This window comes from Drosophila ananassae, chromosome 2L (assembly GCF_017639315.1).
Source record: "Drosophila ananassae strain 14024-0371.13 chromosome 2L, ASM1763931v2, whole genome shotgun sequence".
Classification (NCBI taxonomy): domain Eukaryota; kingdom Metazoa; phylum Arthropoda; class Insecta; order Diptera; family Drosophilidae; genus Drosophila; species Drosophila ananassae.
In genome coordinates this window covers 18687639-18706329 of record NC_057927.1, presented here as the reverse complement: position 1 = coordinate 18706329, position 18691 = coordinate 18687639, and the positions used below count along the sequence as shown (strand labels likewise).

Genomic DNA, 18691 nt, shown 5'->3' with positions numbered 1-18691 from the left:
TGGGATGAACGAAAAGTGTTTTATAATTAGACCCACATTATTTTGAATTATGTTTTATGCTCAATTACGATTACTTTCTTTCGGACTCTGTAATTTGCAATTTGGAGCTAAGTGAAGCGAACATAAAACCCTGGCCAACATAATTGCCCGACTGCGGTCAACCTGTTGGATACGTTTCAGCGATTGAGCTCCTAATTGGGGCCATTAGGCGCAGAGATAAACGCACTTTACCCTCCTGTCTTTCCCATTTTCCAAAGAGGTAAAAAAATAAAAAAAACGGGTGAAAGCCATTAGGCAAATGCTGGAAAAATAAAGCTAATTGCAAAGAGTCGGCTAAGCGTGGCATACTTTAAGGGGCGGTGGCAGATGTGTCGCCGGTGCTCTTTGCGGCACTTAAACAACATCATAAGCTCGTAAATATTTAAAGTCCTTTGTGCTCCACCTGCGAAATGTCCTGTACTGTGCATCGTTAGCAGGTGGTGGAGGTTTGCTGTCGTCCTTTGCTAAATGACGCATGGCGCAAAGCTGCCATTCGCTTGTTTAAACTTCGGGCTTATTGTCTTCCCTCGCCCGCGCAAGGACAGGGGCCAGGACACAGGTCCAGCTCGGAATCTGGGTGATGGGCATTCAAGGCGAATGTCAGTGGCAGTTTTTGGCCTCCCCTACTGAACCACCTACATTCTGGCTGACTATCAACATGATGCTCTTCTGCATCGTTGCCCGAACAACTCGGTTGGGCCAACAAGAAACTAATCGAGTGTGTTGGCAGCTTTTCAAACTGTCGGCAATTTCGCATCCTTTGAAGATGCCTCATCGGTCCTCATGTAGTGTGTCTGCTTTTGAATGCTTATAGCCGCTTAAAGAGTCCTTACAAATCCCACAAACCCCCATATCCCCTGCAATCTACTAAATATAAAGTATACGTTATATATTCCATTCATGCTTACAAACTGATATTGAACATTTAAAGTTTGCTTCGCTTTTGGCTGAAAGCCCTTCCACCTGGCAGATAATTGGCTTTCGCTCTTATTACCCGGAATTGCATGCAAAATATTGTACCCCGGTCCGGTAAACAAATTCAATTTGTTTGTCGCACATTGGGGAAGGAAGGAGCATTCTGTGCCATGATTAGATTCAAGTTTCCCTTCCATTCTTCTCATCTCGTTGTTGTTGCCGCTTTTAGTTCTTCTCGATTCGGTTCTTTGTGCCTGCCAAATTGATTTTATGGCCAAGTTTCAGTCCGATACTGCTATGCAAATGGAATGTTGATGTAGTTTCAGTTTATTAGTAGAGTTTCCTACTAAATGGAAAGTCTGCTGCTTGTTTTATTTTTGCAGTTTATTGAGTGAGTTGTTTTTCAGAAATGTGTTTTACTTCATATGCTATGGGCTGGTAAAACGTTGAATCAAATAAATGGCTATGAATAAACTAAAAGGACTTTTATAGCGCCGCCTTTATCGAATTGATAAATTATTTATAAATTAAGTGATTTATAAAATGTGTCAAATAAAGTAGTTAATATATATTTATAAACGGTTGCGTGTACCAAAGATTCGCTTTCGCTGAGGGCCATGTAGTCCATCGACCTACGAATCGTTTAAGATATTCCGCTCAATAATCGGATAACTATTGGCAAAGATATGGCCTTCGCAGGGAGCCATGTTGTCCTTTCATGCAGTTTTCCCATTTTGGAAGGGGAGCAGCCAGGAAATTTTATAAAAAAATCGAAAAAATATTTTGTTTCTGGATTTTGATGCAGAATGATGGAGATTCGATCTACAACTCGTTTAAGATATTCCGCTCAATAATCGGACGACTATTGGCAAAGATATGGCCTTCGCAGGGGGCGATATTGTCCTTTCTTGCAGTTTCCCCATTTTGGAAGGGGACCCCCTAGGAAATTTTACAAAAAACCGAAAAAATATTTTGTTTCTGGATTTTGGTGCAGAATGATGGAGATTCGATCTACAAATCGTTTAAGATATTCCGCTCTATAATCGGATGACTATTGGAAAAGATATGGCTTTCGCAGGGAGCCATGTTGTCCTTTCATGCAGTTTCCTCATTTTGGATGGGGAGCACCCAGGAAATTTTATAAAAAAATTAAAAAATATTTTGTTTCTGGATTTTGATGCAGAATGATGGAAATTCGATCTACAAATCGTTTAAGATATTCCGCTCAATAATCGGATGACTATTGGAAAAGATATGGCCTTCGCAGGGAGCCATGTTGTCCTTTCATGCAGTTTCCTCATTTTGGATGGGGAGCACCCAGAAAATTTTATAAAAAAATCGAAAAAATATTTTGTTTTTGGATTTTGATGCAGAATGATGGAGATTCGATCTACAAATCGTTTAAGATATTCCGCTCAATAATCGGACGACTATTGGCAAAGATATGGCCTTCGCAGGGGGCGATATTGTCCTTTCTTGCAGTTTCCCCATTTTGGAAGGGGACCCCCTAGGAAATTTTACAAAAAATCGAAAAAATATTTTGTTTCTGGATTTTGGTGCAGAATGATGGAGAATCGATCTACAAAACGTTTAAGATATTCCGCTCAATAATCGGATGACTATTGGCAAAGATATGGCCTTCGCAGAGGCCCATGTTATCCTTTTCCCATTTTGGAAGGGGACCCCCTAGGAAATTTTGCAAAATATCTTCAAAATATTTAGTTTCTAGATTTTGATGCAGAATGATGGAGAATCTATCTACAAATCGTTTAAGATATTCCGCTTAATAATCGGATTACTTTGGAAACTATTGGTAATGAAGATATAGTCTTCGATGTGGAATTACTGTCTATAGGTATTATTAATTATTTTTGCGTTTCCTATATGTGCACTTTTTGACGTTCGGGAATCGATTTTGGCTGTTTTGGATTGTCATTATAGTATGGAAATTCGGTCTGGCAGATGTTGCATTTACCATGGTCTGCTGCCCAATGCTCCTTTGTTATTTATGATCTTATTTACGACATGAAGTATACGCCGTGTGGTTTCTCTGCGGTCTGCCCCTCTCTATCGCTCTCGCCGACGGGGGCCATTTGTCTGTCTCTCTCGGGGTCGCTCGGGAGTACCTTCTTCGATTTCGCATGCGCATGTCGCTAAATCGTTAAAGTATCGTTGGGTTGTCCGCAGTCGCATTTCTCGGATCGGATCCGCCTGTCGACAGTTGTCTGACGGCAATTGTGAGTCGAGTGCGTGTTTCGCTTCAAATAAAATGCAGCGAGAGCTGAATAAGACACCTATTGTGGCAGAAAGTGATGCCTTTTACCAATAAACACAAAAAATAAGTTAACAAACGTGTACGAGAGCCGGTGGGTGACAACAATAACCAAACAACTGAAACGACGAGTTTAGTGAATTAGTGAAATGGGCAAAAAATAAACTTGTTTACTGGCCACAAAAATGTGTTTAGCAAGTTAAAAATACTGAGCATTTCGAAAACAAAAATAAATCAGTTACTAAAATGCTGAGAAAGCCAAAACAATCTAGCTATATGCGTGTTTAGATATAGATGTGTAAATCATATCCAAATCCATATATATTTTGCTTATTTTTGGATGTCTTGGCCTTTGTATTTATTTGTTTTTATCAGAAATATCTAAGATACGTTTTGTGTGTGTTCTTATAAAGTAAAGTACCTTTTCGCAACTCTTACATAAAGTGATTTACGAAATGTTTCACTCAATAGGCATTCATTGTCCCAAATATCGGGTAGCTTTAGCTGCAAAGTGCCATTGCAAGCATCTCAGAATCAATTCAAGCAAAGTCAATTAACACCACAATTAGCAGGGGCCCCCGATAAAGATAGATGGATAAACAAATAAGAGTACCCCATGTAATATATATATATATATCCTTATATATAGACTGTCATAAACACACAACGGAGTTGTGTTATTATCGGTATTCCCTTGGGTAAATTGCAAATTGGTTAGAGAGACAAGTGCAGCTTTGGGAATCTTTTTAATTATAATGATTTATCGGCCAGCGAAGCGCGGCGAAAGATACTTTGACCCTTTTGCGCAACGGTCTCTTTCTAGTGGCTTTCTCTCACTCTCTTTCCAACAGCTGATCGCCTGGTAGTGTTATTTCGAAATTCGAAAATACTTTCGTTAGTCGCGAGAATCGGTCGGCCCTCAGAAGACCCCTCTATTCGCATTTGTCGCCGGGCTTCTGATGGTCATTTCACGCCAAATGTGTCTCGCGAGCAGTCGTAAAGGGTCCTCTGATTTATTTGAATTTCTGTCGGTTATCGCAGAGCGAAATAAATATATTTATAAGCGTGAAGACTAAGATATACACAATTTATTACCTTGATTATAGTGCCTAATACATAAAACGGGAAAATAAATCAAAGCTCAATAAATAATATTAATAGATTCAATGCTCTGATAAGTGATTAATGTTGTGTATAATTTATATCAAATGTTTGTGAAATTGAGTATCAGTCTTAAAGCTTAAATTATCTAGCTAATTAGCTAGCGAAAAAAATAAAAGATACATCACAAAAATACTGTTTTTGTGATGCAGAGTGCACACGTTGTGCTGCAATATTGTGATAAAAAATAAAACAACTCTCACTCCCACAATGGAAAACTTGTGATAGTCGCTCAAACTCAAACTTTGCTCAGTCGAAGTACACGGCTCAAATATAATAAAACAGAAGACTTTGTGATATACAAGCGGCTGCTCAACGACAGTTGCGAAAGTAAGTTCAGATAGCTCTTGGGAGACATCTGACAGATACCACCGAACCAGATATAGTTCCAGATATAAAGAGAGATAAGAGGATATAGTTTGAAAATGTTCATGGTACCATTTTATCGGGACACCATCCTGACCACCTCTGTCAGCGACGCATCTGTGCTGAACAAGAGCCGAGCCGTATGTAAAGAATCAAATTCCGGGGATACAGATCCAGTATCCCAAGTATCCCCAGTATCTTCAGTATTGAACCACTAACACGTTAAATTGATTTCAATTTCGCTGCCTGCGCCTGAGTTTGTGTAATTTGTCAATGTGCTCGTTGTTATTTATTTACTTTTGTGTGTTTTTGTTTTCGGTTTTTATTGCCTTTTTGTGTTTCCGTCTTATGTAATGGTTTTGTTATGCATGCACCGCTGCGATTGCTTTGTTCTTTTGTTTCCCAACTAATTGCAGCGTTTAGGCCAAGTTAAAAGCCGACTCTCTCCGTACCGCCCCACTGCCGTCCCTATTTCCATTTTTGCAGCCCCGACTTCCACTCAGCACTAATTGATTTACCCTTGGGATGGTCTCCGCCTCCTACCTCAATAATAGATTCGCTTTTAAGTTCGACTTTCATTTGAAACTTAAAGATAGGCAGATGCGCTTTCTGTGTAGATTTTCGAGATACATTCTATTCCCCCGATTACCATATAAAGTGACTTTTTTATTTCATCTCCTTCGGCTTCAGCTTTCAATTTTGACTCGAATTAAATTCCGCGCGCGTGCCAAATAGCTGGTAAGGATGGTCCCGGGATGGGGTGGGCTGTCCGGATACCGGAACGGGAAAGGACTCTTAGCCGTAGGCGCCAGAAAAAGTTTCTCGAATTTGTCCTTTATGTGCCACTTGACCATGGCCATGGTGGCTAGGAGAGCGTAACAATTGGCGAACAGAGAGAAAAACACTTTCGACAGTTCAGCTTTAACTTTTCAGCTGAGTCGATTGTTCGCTTCTGACGGCTTTTTGCGAAAAAGTTTCATAAAGGCCTCCCTTTTAGTCAAAAAGTTGAAACAAAAACAAAAAAAGTTTAGTTCTGAACAAAAATATGGGGGAAATTGAATTATATATCAAGTGCCTGAACCGGTTAGCGTTTTCAAAAATGAAAAATAATGCATTTAATAACATTAAATTTCAATTGAATTAGATGCTTTGAGGAACCGGTCACAAATTGCCGGGCAATAATGCATCCCCGATTAACAGACAACTCTAAGTGGAATTATAAAAAACTGTAATTTAATCTAAAAGCTACATGGCTGGTATTAAATTTAATCGACCCGACCCACTGACTAGCCAATATTGAAATGGCCCATGCATATTTAAGTCATAATTCGAATTAGTGCAGGACTAACATCATATTCGGGGCTAGTTGATGATAAACACATAATAATAAACAAAACGCTGTTTGCTCAAATGGGCCGGAACCGGACCGGATCGAACCCGGCAGCGTCGCAAATTGGCAGGGAAATGCGTTGCCATAGTCTTGACCTTAAAGCGGCTCTAAATCGAATGTAAACAAGTACGACGTTCGATGTTTACCAAGACAAAATTATGACAATGCCAACAATTGCCGTTAAATCGAAGAATCTATTGGGGACATGGCATGGTGTATGTAGTTATGGGGCAGATAGAGTTCAACAAACCCCCGACGGTAGGGAGCAGCTGTTACGGCTGGCTCTTTAAAATGCCAGTCCCGGAATCCGGCCTGGTCTTTGCTATTCAGCAGACGCTCTCTGGGCAGCATTACACATTGCAATTTCGAATTGCATAAAAAGCCATAAAACGGCAAACGAGCTGCGATAACAGCAGACACCGAACCCCAGACTAGAGGCACAAAAATATGACATAAAAACTGCTGACACAAACATTAAACATTGTAGTTCAGACATGCCACAAAATTTGCAAAGCCAGTATCGTCGTTATACGAGGGAAACTTTGATTTATGGCTAGTAATGCAGGTTTTTTTTTTGACGTGAATGAAAATTCTAAATATGATTCAAATCCTAAAATCGAAGCCACAATTCTTACTTTTTAGATAAAAATTTAATACTATTTGATTGTTAAAAAAAGGGTATAAGGATCTGTCTATGGAATATAAAATTTACATTTTATTTAAAATAGATAAATATTTATGCAGTTTACATGACATTTTTTTAGGCATTTGCATTGCAAATCAGTAAGAGAGGACTTGAAAACTTCATAAAAACCCAGGGCGATTATAGACGCGTGCAAATCGCTCTTAAATCGCATGTAATTTGACTTTGTTGTCATTGCGGCTGGTTAAGGTTGTATCGTTCTGGCCCGGATCGGGCAGATTAAGCTCCGTTGATGCGGCATTAAATATGCACATTGTTATAAAAAAGTTATGCCAGAACGGCTATCGTCTGGGAACAATAGTGCAAACACGTAAAAAGTTAAGGAAAAAGACAAAGTCATCAAGTGAAATTCGCTCGGCGAACGTGACGTTGTATTGAATTCCTGCGAAACAGTTTTGTTTTTTTATTATTTATTTTTTAAGGTTAATGTTGGGGTGATTTTATATATATATTTCTTGTTTTGTTTCTGTGCCTGACAACAATAATAAAAAATAGAGCAACATATATATTGGCAGACGCTTTCGCACAACACTCGTGCCGCACAAATCCAAATCAAAATATAGATAAAATACAAAAATAAGTCCTATATCTTTTGGTCAACTAGCTGCGATGGTGACGTCACGATCACTCGGCAACCGACTGATCATCGAAAAGAGGAGAATCGAATCCCAAAATAAGACCGAAAAATTTAAATCAATTTAGGGAGATAACTTTTTCATTTGTTTATTTGTGTGCTGGGGGTCTCTTGCTGCGGGAGAATTTGTGCCTTAAAATTGCTGATAAATGGCAATTAGTTGTGGCCATACTAATGTATCTACAAGATACACATATACGGGACGCATCTGACGGATGGCAGCTAGCTGCAGGCACTGAGAGCGCGATGACATTGGACTTTTAACTTGGCTGGCACTGCCAAAATCATTTCTGGCAGTCTTTCAATGCGGTCTAAATGGGACAAGGGGCATTACGATTCTCCCCAATATATCTTTACAAAGAGAATGAGAGATTACGGATTCTCTGAGTTTCGCTGCCTCATCATCGCCAGCATCACGCCGGATGCAGCTGATGCATATGATGCATCTCGACGGTGTCCAAGTCTTTCGATCTGGTCAGACACTATGTCTGCATGATCTGGGTGAATCACAAAAGAGTTGTATCTCTAGTTCTGATGGGTTTCCAGGCATGTGACCCATATATGACAATTTTTATTGATGATAATTGTAATAAATCATCTTCCAAAATTGTGAAAGCATTGTTTATTTGGCCAAGCTGGTTAAATAATATATAATAAAATATACATATACCCCTTGACTTCAAGATTTCTTACTCATTTCCCAAGAACTTTTCTTTCTTAGAAACATATTTAAAATTATAATTAAAAAAGTATACTTTATAGTATTCAATAAAAGAGAAAAACAAGAATTATCTTAAAAAATGTATATGATTCGACATAAAAATGACTTTATCCTGGATCCTTTGGGGTTAGCTAATATTATTTCATGGGCTTTGTTATAAACTTCTCAAGAATATAACCATTCCGCAGTCAAGCTGCATTATCCCAGTCACGAAATTGTCCCAGCAGAAATTATGAGATGGATGTCCGGCAAAGTTTGGCCCAAACTTTCGGGGTAATATCTCCCGGACCCCCTTAAGTGTCGAGACCACAAAAATTGTCATAAACTCAAGAGTCGTAAACGCAAAGTGGTAAACTGCGACGATGGCAGCTAGACGGAAAGCGGAATTGAATGGCGGGGAATGGCGGAAAGTCGAAGGACATTGAGAGTCATCCATCAAATTCACGGGGGTCATGACTTTTGCTCTTGTACTGACTGCACGTTTCCTTTGATTGCTCCAGACGGATAAAAAATGAGTGTCTCACCAGTTGGTTTTTTCCATAAATCCCTTTGCAGATGGCCGAGCTGATGCATCAGATGCGAGATCCAGCCCACACACTCGGCGGCTCCGTGGGCAGCATCCCGCAGACCTTGATCGGCGGTGGCGGGCATAGCTCCTCCTCGAACGGAGCACTAAATGGCATTCATGCCACGCCCGCCACCAATCTGAAGATGAGCGAGGCCATGAGGAGTGCCCAGCACGATACCAGTCCCAATCCCGTGAGTTCCAAGATGAAGGCCTCCAAGTCCTACACCCACGGACTGAGCAACTCCTCGGGCACGGTTAACATACCCACATCCACCTCGGCCCAGAGCAATCTCTCCCTCCTGGCGGATATCTCGCCGAACCACACGCACTTCTTCGAGGTGATGTATGTGGGCAAGATCCGGGTCTCCCAGAAGCGGGTGCCCAACACCTTCATCGACGATGCGCTGCCCAAGTTCAAGGCGTACGACGCCCAGCGGCTGCGTCTTCTCCAGAACCGCAAAATGTCGCTGAGCAGCGAGGGAGGAGTGGGCATCGAGGCGAAGCCATCGGCAGGAAGTACTCTGAAGAGCCAGGACCTCAAGGAGGAGGACGAAGAGGACCAGGAGCAACAGAGTCAGGATACCCAAAGCCAGGCCAAACCCCAAGTCCAGCTGCAGTTGACCGGCGCCGAAGAGGGGGCTGCTCCGCGTCCTCTGGAGGAGAATAACAAGGAAAATCGGTCGCCGGAAAAGCGTCACCTACTGCGGGGTCAGAGCCAGATCGAGTTGGGTCACAAGGAGAAGTAAGTATACAGTCGTTCGAGTGCCTTTTCCCCCTGACATTTCGACCAACAACTTTTCCATCTCTGCTCCGTTAAATCCCAAAGCTTTGACGGCTCTGAGCCATCGTCATCTGAAAGCCAACAGGAGGCGTCCAATGTTATTGTTAACAAACAGCCCACGCCGCCCAGGGATCAGGGCGTGGCCTCTGAGAGCTGTGTGAATGGGAGTGGGAGTGGCACTTCCGCCGCCGCCTCCTCATCCGCTGGCCCCAGTCAGTTGCATCCCAATTATGCGCTGGAAAAGTAAGTGCCACCAGCCGGCCCAGCAATTCGTCGCATGAATAGTTTCCTTTCGTTTTCGTTATTGGTTTTTCTTTTGAGAAAGTTTCCGTGGCTTTTGATTCGCCTCTGGGATCTTGACAGGCAAAAGGAGGCAAAAGATAATTAAATTTTTACAGCAGAGACTTTAATATTTTGTTTTTTATACTTTTCCTTTAATTTAATCGGTCTCTAAAATCTTAACCGACTTATTTCTATGAGATGACTAACAAAAAGTAGTTTAAAATTGCATCTTAATCCACAATAAAATATAATGACTTAAATATCAACTTAAGTACTGTTCTCTATAAAAAAAGATCACTTAAAAAAACAAACAACATTTAAAGTCTGGCTTGTTGATTTAATTACTTCTGCTTCTATATATAAATAATTGTTTTGATCCGAGGGTCTGCGAAAAGCAAAGATATTGGAAAATTGTTTTGCTTTACTTTGCCAGTTTTTTGCAACCCATTTTTGTATTTTCTTGGGTTTTTTTTCGCTTAACCCTTCACCCATTGACTACCCCTCTTAGTCGCATGGCACACCCAAGTTATAAGTCGTTAAGATCGAACCAGTTCTATCGATATTAACCCATGTTTTTTTAGTATACCCAAGCAGCGGGACCGCTCCGCCTCGCAGGGCTGCATTCCGCCGTATGTGGAGCAGAACCGGACGATGGTGTTCCTGGTGGGTCGCTGTGATCTCCGCCTGATCTCGCCGGACCGCAAGCAGGTGTTGCTCTACAAGGACTTCAAGGACGTAGCCAGCTGTGTGCACGGCCAGAAGTCGCTGGATCACTTCGGAATCATCTGCCGGGAGCTGAACAATGACGGCTACATCGGCTATGTGTTCAAGTGCCAGTCGGAGCACGTGTGCGACGACATTGTGGCCGCCATCGCTCAGGCCTTTGACACGTGCGCGGAACAGAAGAAGAAACAGGAGACCCAGATCTTCAGCTGCGAACATTGCCCGATGCTCTGGTACCACAAACTCTGCACGGACGTCGAGGGACTTTCTGAGAAGAAGACCCAGGCCCTGATACTGCGCCGCATCGAGACATTAAGCGACGATGAGCAGGAGATCGTATGGGCCAAGTTCTGCGGCTCCGAGAAGACCAACTCCCCGGTGGCCGAGCAGAACCAGTTCCTCATGATGCTACTGCGGGCACACTGCGAGTCCCGGCAGCAGCGCCACGTCCATGACACTGCCGAGAACCGATCCGAGTTCCTCAACCAGTACCTCGGCGGCAGCACCATCTTCATGAAAGCCAAGCGATCGCTCACCAACTCCTTCGACAACCTCTTGAAGCGGAAGCCATCCAAGGACGATATTGCTGTGCCGCCGCACAATTTGCGCGAGATACGGGAGGGTTCGGCCGAGCCCCTGGGCGCGGAGACTCCACCAGAGGGATTCCGATCCAGATCAAACACCGTGGGAGCGAGTCCCAGCAGCAAGCCCACAGCGGAGCAGCTCAAAAGCCCCATGATGGATATGTAAGTAATCTTATTTTAGATAAGTCATGTCATTATACAAATAACTTATTCTTTTCTCAATTATTATCAGATTCATCAAGGTGGGTAATAGTCCCAAGGAGGCGGAAACCCACCAGGGATCCTGGCGTCAGGCCATACTTAACAGCGTGGTGACTCCTTCTAAGGGCTTAGATAGCGAAGCGCCCACCGAGTTCTTGTCTCCCATGAGAAAGCGTAAGTTACACTTGTATTCAACTTACTATTTTTATTAAAATTAATTGTATATAATTATTTGTTCAGCTCCCAAGCGTGGCAAGCGAGATGCCGCCGAGTTGAGAGAACTCTGGCGCACTGCCATCCGGCAGACCATCATGTTGAATCGTATGGAGACGGAGAACGCCATGTTGCAGGCTCGCCAGAACGAGAACGAGCTGAAACGCATTAAGCTGGACTACGAGGAGATAGTGCCCTGCGACAAGCAATTGATAGAGCGCTGGGAGCAGATTATCGAGCGCAACTCCACACAGATTGGCAATAAAAAGGATCCCAAGGTCCTGGGCCATGCCATACGCACCGGAGTGCCCCGATCAAAGCGCGGCGATGTCTGGACCTTCCTGGCCGAGCAGCATTCCATGAACACGGCTCCAGTGGACACCAAGAAGTTCCCCAACTTCAATACACCGTACCATACGCTGCTGAAGCATCTCACCGAACACCAGCACGCCATTTTCATTGATCTGGGCAGGACGTTTCCCAATCACCAGTTCTACAAGGATCCCCTGGGTCTGGGACAGCTGTCGCTCTTTAATCTGTTGAAGGCCTACTCGATACTTGACCCAGAGTTGGGCTACTGTCAGGGATTGGGCTTCATCTGCGGCGTTCTACTTTTGCATGTGAGATTGGAAAATAATTTGTATTAAAATATAGATTTAATATAATCCATTTGATGTATTTTTAGTGCGACGAGGCCAACGCCTTCCAGCTGCTTAAGCATCTTATGTTCCGCCGGAACATGCGTACCAAATACCTACCCGACATGAAGAAGTTCCAGCTGCAGCTTTACCAGCTCTCCCGCCTGGTAAAGGACCACCTGCCGGATCTGTATGTTTGGCTCGACCAGAATGATGTTTCGCCCACCTTGTACGCGGCTCCCTGGATTCTCACCGTCTTCAGTTCCCAGTTCCCGCTGGGTTTCGTGGCGCGCGTCTTTGACCTGCTCTTCCTGGAGTCCTCCGACGTCATCTTCAAGTTCGCCATCGCCCTGCTCTCCGTGCACAAGGATCAACTGCTGGCCAAGGATAACTTTGAGGAAATCATGGACTATCTGAAGACCGTGGTGCCCAAAATGGAGCCGCATTGCATGGAACAGATCATGAAGCTGGTCTTCACCATGGACATTGGCAAGCAGCTGGCCGAGTACAACGTAGAGTACAATGTGCTGCAGGAGGAGATCACTACCACGAACCATCATCTGGAAATGCTGAACAGGGAGAAGACCCAAAACCAGCATCTGGAGCAGCAATTGCAGGTAGGTTTCTAAGATTTCAGGGAATTTAAAAATAAATATATTGACTTTTTTATATCCACAGTTTGCTCAATCCTCGATTGCTCAGCTGGAGACCACTAGGTCCTCGCAACAGGCGCAGATTACCACGCTGCAGTCGCAGGTTCAGTCCTTGGAGCTTACCATCCAGACCCTGGGACGCTACATTGGCCAGCTGGTGGAGCACAATCCCGATCTGGAGCTGCCCAATGAGGTGAGACGTATGCTCCAGCAACTGGACGACCTGGAGCGGCAGAGGCGCAAACCCATCTTCGCCGAGCGCAAAATTGGCAAATCCATTTCCGTCAACAGTCACTTGGGGTTTCCACTCAAGGTGCTCGAAGAGCTGACCGAAAGAGACGAACATGGTTCGCCACAAAAGCAGAAGAAGGAGAAGACACCTTTTTTTGAGCAGCTCCGACAACAACAGCAGCAGCTCCAACAGAACCGCCTCAACGGACAGTCCTCCAATGCTAATGAGTCCGTGTCCCCGACGCCGCCCTCGCGACCCAATCGCCTGTTGGACAATGCCAGTGCCAGGACCGTCATGCAAACGAAGCTGGACGAACTGAAGCTACCCGAGCACGTGGACAAGTTTGTGGCCAATATCAAGAGCCCGCTGGAGGTCGACTCGGGCGTGGGCACCCCTCTCAGCCCACCGAGCACCGCGAGCAACAGCAGCGGCGGCAGTATCTTCAGTCGAATGGGCTACCGGACGACTCCCCAGGCCTTGTCGCCCTTGGCCCAGCGTCAGAGCTATGGAGTAGCGATCACCACAGCTCCATCCCCAGCCCACATGGAGCAAGTACCGCCGACCACAGTCACGGCAGCCATGCCACGGGAGGACAACGAGGAGCCGCAGGCCATGCATCCGCTGAGCATGGTGGGAGGCGATGTCAACGTGCGATTCAAGGGCACCACGCAGCTCAAGTCGATCAGGCCGGTGCACCACATGAGGGCCATCAACCTGGGCGGTGTCCAGCACCAGTCCAGTACGGAGTCCACGGTGGGCGTGGCTCCCGTGCCCGTCGAGCTGGCACCGCCCACGGCCACAGGTCGCAGCTAACGGTTTTGATTTATCGGCAAATTGCTGCGCGGCTTCTATCGCGAATGAAAGTTGAACGCTACTCCTCCTTTATTGCCGCTTAGATACTTATATACAAACCCCAAGAACTATAAGATACAAACTCGAACTAATTTGTTTTCAAATTGTGTGCTCGCACAAAATGTTGCCATATACATATATTGCTCCGAAAGTTACGCAATCGTTATAAACTGATCCCCCGACAAAGAAAGGAAAATACAAATACTATACAAGTATACAAAAAATGCTTATAGAATGTAATTGGATAGTGCTTTTTCAAGATTTTATACATTTGGCTACCGCATACAAAATTTGTATTACAAATCAAAGCTTATATCCTTAGGCAGCATTCAAAAAAAAAAAAACTATAAAAATCACAAAAAAAAAGGAATATAAAACCCGAATCAAACGAAGCATTGATGAGTCTGTAGATTGTTTTTAGTCAGCCCCTTTTACTATTGAGTTAATGTGTAACGAATTTACTTGGTAGCTTACTTGTTGATTTTCGTGTTTCTTTAGTTCTAGTGGATTAGTTCTTAACATTACACTTAATTTAATTATATTTGTACATTTCTCCCAGGGTTTTACTTTGCAATGTAAACTAAAATCAAACACCAAATGTATAAAACGATTCCGATGACATTTGCTTGTACATTGTTCTCGAATAGGATACAGAAAGCTCACAAATCTATTTCATTGTCATTATGGTACTTGGATTGTATTGATTGTTTACATATATACAGATATACATATATGTATATATATTATTATGATATATGGATATTACAAGCGAAGAAAAAAAGGAAAAGTTGCTTCTGTGTTAAGTACTTATGTATTGCTTAGTCGGACTGCTTCCATGGGGCGTCCGGAATTTGTGTAGCTGATTTGTGTTAGAATATGATTAAAATCATTAATTAATGAAAACAGTAATAAAGTCAACAATTATTTAATCAAAGCATAGTCGTATATTTAATTCTTAACTACTATAATATAAAGCTACTACAATATAAAGCTTTATCTAAATCCATAAGCTGATTAAAACTCATTTCGTATGCTTAGTCATGACAAGTCTTAGAATTTATTCAGGTAAGTAACTCAGTTTCTAGGTTTTTAATTTAAAGCTTACTTAGTTTAAAATGCAAAAACAATTTGTATTCTTTTATTAGTATATCACACATCATTTGGTGCTTACTGGCTATTTTTAACAGAAATCTCCCAAGTCCTGCAAGTCCTACAAATTCTACTATCAGTTGCAAGTTCAAAGCCTAATAAAAAAACATCACAGTATTAGTCAAACTAAAATTCAAGACTTTATCTTTTTTTATTTAAAATGGCTGCAAATTTCAAAAATTAACGTGGCACTCGAAGAGAATATTAATTAAATTGGAAGAAAAGCCAATTCAGCAACACTTTGAGGGACTAACCTTAAAAGCTTTCAAAGTGTGGATGAGTTGGCTTTTGTGGAGGAAAGGATGACATGTCCTGCTCCCGATCTTGTTCCAAAAACCTATTCCTACTACTGTACAGATCCTGCTTTAAGCTCTTATTTACAAGTCGTCCTTGGTCCGTTTGTCTTTTTTCTTTAAACTATCCTAAGGACATGCATCCTTTCTACTCCTTAAACTCTGGCTTAAAACTAAATTCCGGCTTGGGCTGCGGGACTCCATTGGCCGCCGCTGCTGCCGCTGCCGCAGCTGCTGAAGCGGCTCCCAGGGCCGCCAGATTTCCCAGCATCGAAGGATTCTGAGTCATGCCGGGATAGAGATTCTGGTAGAAGAGCGGGTTTTGCAGCTGGAAGAGGGCCATCAGGTGGGTGAGCTGGAAATTTGGGGCACTGGGATCCACTACAGAAGCGGAGGCAGTTGGTAGCAGGCCGGGATAGAGTCCGGAGCCGGGGGTCTTGGCGGATTGATCCTCCTCTACCTTGAGGCGCTTGGCCTCCGGCTGTTGGGCATCAGCAGGGAGTTGCTGGAAAAAGGAAACCAATTATTAAGTAAAGAAACTAAAACATAAAAATAAAAATCGTATACTTACAATTTTCTTGGGCGGCCTGCCTCGCTTCCTGGACAGGAAGTGCTCGGCGGACAGGGAGGAGAGTGGAGTGGAGGTGTTAGTTGCCGAATTACCAATCTGTGCTGGAGCTGCCCCATTCACGGTGATCGGCTGCTGCTGTAGTGGTGTGGCATCCAAGGAGCTCTCCTCCGTATCCTGCTGTCTGGTTTTGAAATGCTGGTAGGCCTGCTCTCCATCCTGGCGATCGTGCTTCCGCTTGTGGCTGATCATTTGGCTGCTGGAGTGCAGGATGTAGTCGCATCCTTCACGGACGCAGTGAATATGGTTGCAGACCGAGGAGAACTTGCAGGCATCGAAAGGGCACACCTCGGTCTTCAGGATCTTCTTGAAACCGTCCATCTTCAGTTGATGGTCTTTCAGGTGGTACGTTTTGTGTTTGTCTGAAAAGAAAACGATAATAAAACGGTTATTAAATAAAGATTGTCCAAGAGTCCTTGTCAAGGATAAACTTACCCATATCGGCCTTGTTTTTGAATGTGTGATTGCATCCTTCCCGACAGCAATGATAATGGGATATCTTCTTGCCGTAGAAGGGGCAATCCTCGATCCGACAGTTCTCGTGCGCCCGGAACCGCCGGAATCCCTCGTTCACGATCTCGGAATCCTTTCGATGGAAGTTGGCATGCATCTGGACATCACTGGTGCTCACATACACCTTGGGGCAGTGCTCATAGACGCAATGGTAGTGGGTCTGCTTCCAGTTGTAGGCACATCCCTCTCCGTAGGCCGGAGCACAGTCGTCCGCGGAGGAGAATCGGGCGAAGCCCAGCTTAAGGCTCTCCTTGCGCTTCTTATGCCACTTCAGGTGCCGAATAATGTCGTCTTTCTTGCTCAGGATCTTGCCCTGGCACGGCTCCTCGTGGCAGTGGAAGTGCTCTCGCAGATTCTCCTGTCGGCAAAGGGTGTTCTCGCACTCCAGATAGGAGGACACTTTGCGCAGGTTCTTCAGGTTATCCTCGTTTTGAAGCAGAGCGTCCAGGCTACTGGCAGCCGAAAGACTGACCAGGCTCTTGCTCTGCTCGCTGGACGGGGGGGTGAGAAGGGAGGCTGGAGTCTGTGACTGTTGCAGGGGAGTGGTATAGGGGGTGGGTTCGCTTTCGACGGGCGTGACGCTGTACGATGAGTCCGCCGGCTGCTTCACGGGCGTGTACTGTAAAGAAGAGCCAGAGAGAAGAGGGGAAGGGTTAGAAAGACTCGAGAAGCATCTCTAGACTGCATGGTGCCCACAGCTGGGCTCCAGCGATCAATGGGAACCGACACAGCAGCTGTTTTGTTTTCATTAGAATTGCAACTTTTTTTTTGTCGATTCTCTCAAAAGCAAATCACGGATTTTGACATGAATGTTTTACTCGAATTACATCAACAGAGCGTGGGATATGAACACAAAAAAGTCAGAGATTGGATCAGAAAGCTATAGCAATTATAAATGCATAAATATTTTATGATGTTATGATATTGCTTATTGATCGTCACCCCTTGTATATGATATAGATTAGAGAATATAATTTTCCTTACCATGCTGGGCGAGTCAATACTATCCGTGGTTGACTCCAGCGGTTGCACGCCCGACAGCAGCAGCAGCTTCTCGGAACTGGCATTGGTGTGGGTGCTGTTGCTTGCCACGCCCGAGGAGCTGCAGCTGTGGAGGCTAGACAACGGCTTGTCATCGTCCTCGTCCTCCTCGTCATCATCCTGCTCAAACTTAACCGTGACCGCCGAAAGATTGTCGGCAACATGCGCCCCCATGGTGGAGGCCACTACTCCTCCAAGTGATGCTTCAGCTTCGGAGGCGGCGGCATGTTGCACTGTCTTCTCGATTGGCGTTGATGTCACTGTGGAGGATTGCAGAAAATTATTTGTGGAATACTGTTCCGATTGCAGGGAGCTGGCGTATTGGCCCAGGAGCAACTGATGTTGCAACTGTGCCTCCTGCTTGCCCATCGAGTTGGGAGTATTGTTGGGGGTTAGTAGAAGGTTTGATGTTGCCAGCAAATGTTGCTGTTGCTGCTGCTGCTGGTGCTGTTGCTGCAACATTAACTGTGTCAGCGGCGGCAGGCTGTTAAGCAACATTTGACCGACAAGGTTCTGTGTGTTGTTGTTGTTAGGTGTGGCGGGTGTGTGATTTTGAAAAGCAATCAAATTACTATTGGGACTACAACTACGGCTACTACTACAGTTGGTGTTTTGCGAGCTAATTCGTTTGTGCGTTCTTGTCTTGAGATGTTCTTGCTGTTGCAGTTGCTCTTGCTGTTGCTGTTGCTGCTGTTCGTGTTGGAGTTGTTGCATGCAAGTGCTGCTCGAGATATCCTCGTTCTGTGTGTAAGTGTATCCAGTCAGCTGCTGTTGCTGTTGCAGTTGCAACTGCTGCTGCTGTTGTTGTTGCTGCTGCTGCTGTTGCTGTTGCAGCAAGTTCATCATATAAAGTTGCATAATAAACTCCATTTGATTGGACATTTTGATCAAGCACTTTTAATTTTAGAACACTGCACAGCACAAGGATATCGGGAGATTTTTTTGATCTCTTTTTTATAATTTTTTTTTATTAGAAATTCTTTAAGATTTAGTTTCTTGAAGATTTTTAGCACAGAGCACAGCACGAATATCTCGGTTTTGATCGACTTTCTTGCACGACGTCTCAGCGATCCTCAAAGTTCGGCTGCGCAGCTCAAACTGATTCAACTCTTCCGCGACCTCCGGCTAATATAGCAAAA

At 44.1% G+C, this 18691-nt stretch overlaps 2 protein-coding genes across 12 annotated transcripts in view; one reads left to right on the top strand and one right to left on the bottom strand.

Moving 5' to 3' along the window:
* LOC6499138 (TBC1 domain family member 4) overlaps positions 1 to 14862 on the top strand; it is a 26684-nt gene extending 11822 nt beyond the window's left edge. For 5 of the 11 annotated variants that reach the window (XM_014910437.3, XM_014910441.3, XM_014910435.3 and 2 more), the window contains exons 4-10: positions 8757 to 9511; positions 9596 to 9793; positions 10414 to 11301; positions 11372 to 11514; positions 11581 to 12173; positions 12239 to 12808; positions 12870 to 14862. In XM_014910437.3, coding sequence (XP_014765923.1) covers positions 8757 to 9511; positions 9596 to 9793; positions 10414 to 11301; positions 11372 to 11514; positions 11581 to 12173; positions 12239 to 12808; positions 12870 to 13889 — 4167 coding nt within the window. In that variant the 3' untranslated portion in view covers positions 13890 to 14862. Of the gene's footprint in view, positions 1 to 3145; positions 3321 to 4104; positions 4894 to 8756; positions 9512 to 9595; positions 9794 to 10413; positions 11302 to 11371; positions 11515 to 11580; positions 12174 to 12238; positions 12809 to 12869 lie in introns of those variants that run through there. The other 6 variants (XM_032454017.2, XM_014910440.3, XM_014910443.3 and 3 more) reach the window with 6 other exon arrangements.
* LOC6501423 (transcription factor castor) lies at positions 14339 to 18691 on the bottom strand. Its single transcript, XM_001955187.4, has 4 exons — positions 17496 to 18691; positions 16434 to 17130; positions 15942 to 16360; positions 14339 to 15875 (listed from the first exon to the last, which is right to left on the bottom strand). Exons 1-4 carry the CDS (start codon positions 18432 to 18434, stop codon positions 15519 to 15521), a joined length of 2412 nt encoding a protein of 803 aa, XP_001955223.1. The 5' UTR covers positions 18435 to 18691; the 3' UTR covers positions 14339 to 15518.

Bases quoted from the DNA above. Each gene is read 5' to 3' on its own strand.
- LOC6501423 (XM_001955187.4), bottom strand. From the start codon at position 18,434: ATGTCCAATCAAATGGAGTTTATTATGCAACTTTATATGATGAACTTG. The intron at 17,131-17,495 runs GTAAGGAAAATT...TCTTCTTTACAG, and splicing joins GTATTGACTCGCCCAGCATG to TACACGCCCGTGAAGCAGCC. The intron at 16,361-16,433 runs GTAAGTTTATCC...TTTTCTTTTCAG, and splicing joins CAAAAACAAGGCCGATATGG to ACAAACACAAAACGTACCAC.